General features: G+C 55.4%; 1 protein-coding gene across 2 annotated transcripts; it reads left to right on the forward strand.

Annotated features, from left to right (window-relative positions):
* The first annotated feature begins 573 nt into the window (after window positions 1-573).
* Window positions 574-3528, forward strand: CCN1 (cellular communication network factor 1). 2 transcript variants are annotated; one of them, XM_077905283.1, is made up of 5 exons: window positions 574-874; window positions 1197-1410; window positions 1758-2114; window positions 2246-2454; window positions 2554-3528. In XM_077905283.1, exons 1-5 carry the CDS (start codon window positions 812-814, stop codon window positions 2851-2853), a joined length of 1143 nt encoding a protein of 380 aa, XP_077761409.1. In that variant the 5' UTR covers window positions 574-811; the 3' UTR covers window positions 2854-3528. The 2 variants fall into 2 exon arrangements, with proteins under 2 accessions (XP_077761409.1, XP_077761410.1); XM_077905284.1 differs by having other exon boundaries at window positions 577-874; window positions 2551-3528.
* The last annotated feature ends 409 nt before the right edge of the window (window positions 3529-3937 follow it).

Genomic DNA, 3937 nt, shown 5'->3' on the forward strand with positions numbered 1-3937 from the left:
GGGACTCGACTCGAACGTGCGTCCACGGAACCCACAAACAGTCCTGGCTCTCGCACACACTCGCCCCTCCGTAGGTGACTTGACTCTCACCTTCTCGGTAAACAAGCAAACAGCTCGCCGCCTTCCCGGGCGAGGGCTTCCGAGGCTGCCCGGTCAACTCGGCATCACCAAACAAAACCGGTTTTGTTCCTCCCTCCCAGGTCCTCCCACCCTCCCCGGGCCGGCGGAGTACGGACCTCGCCCCCCCCCCACCCCCGCCGCGCGCCCCCCTCCCCCTGCGCCCCTTCCACCACCTTGAGCGCCACCGCGCCAGGAAGAGCCCTCCCCAATAGAAGGAGTTATTGAAAAGTGGAAAAAACGGAAGATTGTTTTCTTGACGGGTCCAGGACCCAAAAAAAAAAAAAAAAAAAAAAAGGTGCAACGGAGCCAGGGGAGGCGCTTGGCAGCAGCCCGCGCCAACCAGCATTCCTGAGATGTTTGAGAATTCTGGAACTCGCAGACAGAGCCGACGTCACTGCAACACGCGGCGCCGCGGCCGGCCCGTATAAAGGGCGGGCTCCGGGCGCTCGGGCAGACCGCGAGCGAGAGCGCCCCCGAGCAGCCCCCGCGCCCTTCGCGCCTCCCCGGGCAGGACCTCAGGAGCAGGACGCCGGCAGCCCGCTCGCCTCCCGGCCCTCGCCCTGCTGCCAGCGGCCCCGCCGCCCCGGAGCCCGGCCCGCCTCCCGGACCCACCGGCCCGTCCGCGACCCTGCGCTCCCGTGGGCTGGCGGCCCTGCGTCGGCGCTCGCCCGGACTCCCCCTGCGCGCCACGATGAGCTCCCGCGCCGCCAGGACGCTCGCCCTCGCCGTCACCCTGCTCCACCTGGCCAGGCTGGTGAGTGCTTTTGGCCTCCGCCTCCCCATCCGCCCTCGCAGGCCTTTCCCCCAGATTGCCCGCGGCCAGAGGAAAAAAACCTATAAACTGGAAAGTTCGGGGGCGTCTCGGGTTAGCTCTTTCTTTCAACCCCCCACCCCCACCCCCGCCCCTGGAGACGCGTCGGGGGCCTGCTTGGCGGACGCCGCGGCCCGGAGCGGCGGGGCTGGACAGGATCGGGACCCGGGGCGGACGGGGTCGGAGCACCTCCTCCAGCCCCCTCCCTGGCCTGCGCTCCCCGGCGAAGCGCGCCGAGGCTCACGCGTGCCTTCTCCCCCTCCAGGCGCTCTCCACCTGCCCCGCCGCCTGCCACTGCCCGCAGGAGGCGCCCAAGTGCGCCCCGGGAGTCGGGCTGGTCCGGGACGGCTGCGGCTGCTGTAAGGTCTGCGCCAAGCAGCTCAACGAGGACTGCAGCAAAATGCAGCCCTGCGACCACACCAAGGGGCTGGAATGCAATTTCGGCGCCAGTTCCACCGCTCTGAAGGGGATCTGCAGAGGTAAGATGCTTGCGGTTTGGCCCCTTTAAAAAAAATAATAGTCCTCGTAGTCCAGAAGTTTAGTAATTTTGAGACCATGTATGGTGATGCTTTGTTGTTGGTAGCTTGGCAGAAAGGCACATGATTTCAGCAGTCTGGAATGCAATTCAGTGTGTCTGGGCCCAACGAAAAGCGCATACGGAAAAGTGATTCCTGACTAACTTATTGTTCTGGTCTGGAGTCCCCGAGGAATTGTAGGGAACTTTACCATAAATTGAATTTAAGAGCAGAAAAATATGTATGCGTTTCAGGCCATGGTTGGGAATCTGAACTTGATCCTCTTTTCCCTTTTCTGGTGCTCTTTGCAGCTCAGTCAGAGGGCAGACCCTGTGAATACAACTCCCGAATCTACCAGAATGGGGAAAGTTTCCAGCCCAACTGTAAACACCAGTGCACATGTATCGACGGCGCCGTGGGCTGCATTCCTCTGTGTCCCCAAGAGCTCTCGCTCCCCAACTTGGGCTGTCCCAACCCCCGGCTGGTCAAAGTTACCGGCCAGTGCTGTGAGGAGTGGGTCTGTGACGACGATGATGCCAAGGACCCCCTGGACGACGGGGATGGCCTCCTGGGCAAGGGGCTGGCATTCGATGCCTCGGAGGTGGAGCTAACCAGGAACAACGAATTAATCGCGGTTGGAAAAGGTGGCTCCCTGAAGCGCCTCCCAGGTAAGTCTAGCCCGAGCCCGAAAGATGTACTGAGATAACACACCTGGCTTGAAGCCTGGTAGAAATGAGCACCTGAAGGTGCTTGGGTCAGTCTGCCTCTCTGAAAAACGTGCCCTCTTGTCTGTCTCTAGTTTTTGGAACGGAGCCTCGAATCCTGTACAACCCTTTACACGGCCAGAAATGCATCGTTCAAACAACTTCGTGGTCCCAGTGCTCAAAGACGTGTGGGACGGGGATCTCCACCCGAGTTACCAATGACAACCTTGAATGCCGCCTGGTGAAGGAGACCCGGATCTGCGAGGTGCGGCCTTGCGGGCAGCAGGTGTACAGCAGCCTGAAGGTGAGCTCCCGGGGCCCCGGGGCCAGATGTGGGGCTCTCTTCCGAGAAAGGGAAGCAGCACAGTCCCTAACTCCCCTCCTTTCCTCTTCCTTCCAGAAGGGCAAGAAATGCAGCAAGACCAAGAAATCCCCCGAGCCGGTCAAGTTTACTTACGCTGGATGTTCGAGCGTGAAGAAGTACCGGCCCAAGTACTGCGGCTCGTGCGTGGACGGTCGGTGCTGCACCCCGCAGCAGACCCGCACCGTCAAGATGCGCTTCCGCTGCGAAGACGGGGAGACGTTCTCCAAGAACGTCATGATGATCCAGTCCTGCAAGTGCAACTACAACTGCCCGCACGCCAACGAGGCGGCGTTCCCCTTCTACAGGCTGTTCAATGACATCCACAAATTTAGGGACTAATTGCTACCTGGGTTTCCAGCACGAGGGTGAAACGGAACAACTGGGAGGGCGGGGAGGGAGGGGGGAAGAAGAGTGCCAGGATCAGGAGCTCTGGGTGGGGGCGGTGGGGGTGAGGGACTCATTGTAGAAGGGATGCATTGCTCATTCGTGAGTAGTATTAAGGTATTTTGAAACTGCTAGGTGTGCTGGTGCAGATGGACACTAATGCAGCCACAATTGGAGAATACTTCGCTTCGTAATATTGGAGCACATGTTACTGCTTCATTTTGGAGCTTGTGGTGTTGATGACGTTCTGTTTTCTGTTTGTAAATTATTTGGTAAGCATATTTCTCTCTAGGCGTTTTTCCTTTCGGTTCTACAATTGTTTAAAAAAAAAAAAAAGTTAGTTGATCAGTTAAAACCTTCATCTTTTGACAGAAGTAAAATGGGAGGGGCTTCCGTCCCCTCCCGAAGGTGACACTCCGTGAGTGTCCGTGAGAGGCAGCTATCTGCACTCTAAACTGCAAACAGAAATCAGGTGTTTTAAGACTGAATGTTTTTATTTATCAAAATGTAGCTTTTGGGGAGGGAAGGGAAATGTAATACTGGAATAATTTGTAAATGATTTTAATTTTATATTCAGTGAAAAGAATTTATTTATGGAATTAATCATTTAATAAAGAAATATTTACCTAATATCTGCGTGTGTGGCATTCAGTGTTTTTAGAGACTACCCAAAGTCACTGGGAACAGCCTAGCTTATTATGCATTCTCTCAGTCATTCAAACGGGACTCCCTGAGTGCCTACTTTGTGCCAGGAACTGTTCTAGGAGCTTAGGATAAGAGCAGGGGACTAACCTACAAAAAAATAAGACAATGATTGCTTTTATCTTCGGTTGGGAAAAATCTTTGCATTTAAAGTAATCTGTTTCTAAAACATGTATTGAACACAAGGCATTGTAAGCAGCACAAGGAATCTGAAGCTAAATTCGTGATTTAAATAATAATGCTTTATTTTCATAAGAATTCAAAGCCAAAGGGTCTCCATCACCTCCTCACTGTATGGTGGGTATAGCAGTCATTTATCATTTTAATCGCTAGGTTA

This window comes from Canis aureus, chromosome 8 (genome assembly GCF_053574225.1).
Source record: "Canis aureus isolate CA01 chromosome 8, VMU_Caureus_v.1.0, whole genome shotgun sequence".
Classification (NCBI taxonomy): Eukaryota; Metazoa; Chordata; class Mammalia; order Carnivora; family Canidae; genus Canis; species Canis aureus.

Excerpts from the sequence above, each read along its gene's own strand:
- CCN1 (XM_077905284.1), top strand. The coding sequence starts at position 812 with ATGAGCTCCCGCGCCGCCAGGACGCTCGCCCTCGCCGTCACCCTGCTC. Across the intron at positions 1,411-1,757 it reads TCTGAAGGGGATCTGCAGAG|CTCAGTCAGAGGGCAGACCC; the intron begins GTAAGATGCTTG and ends TGCTCTTTGCAG. Across the intron at positions 2,455-2,550 it reads AGGTGTACAGCAGCCTGAAG|AAGGGCAAGAAATGCAGCAA; the intron begins GTGAGCTCCCGG and ends TCTTCCTTCCAG.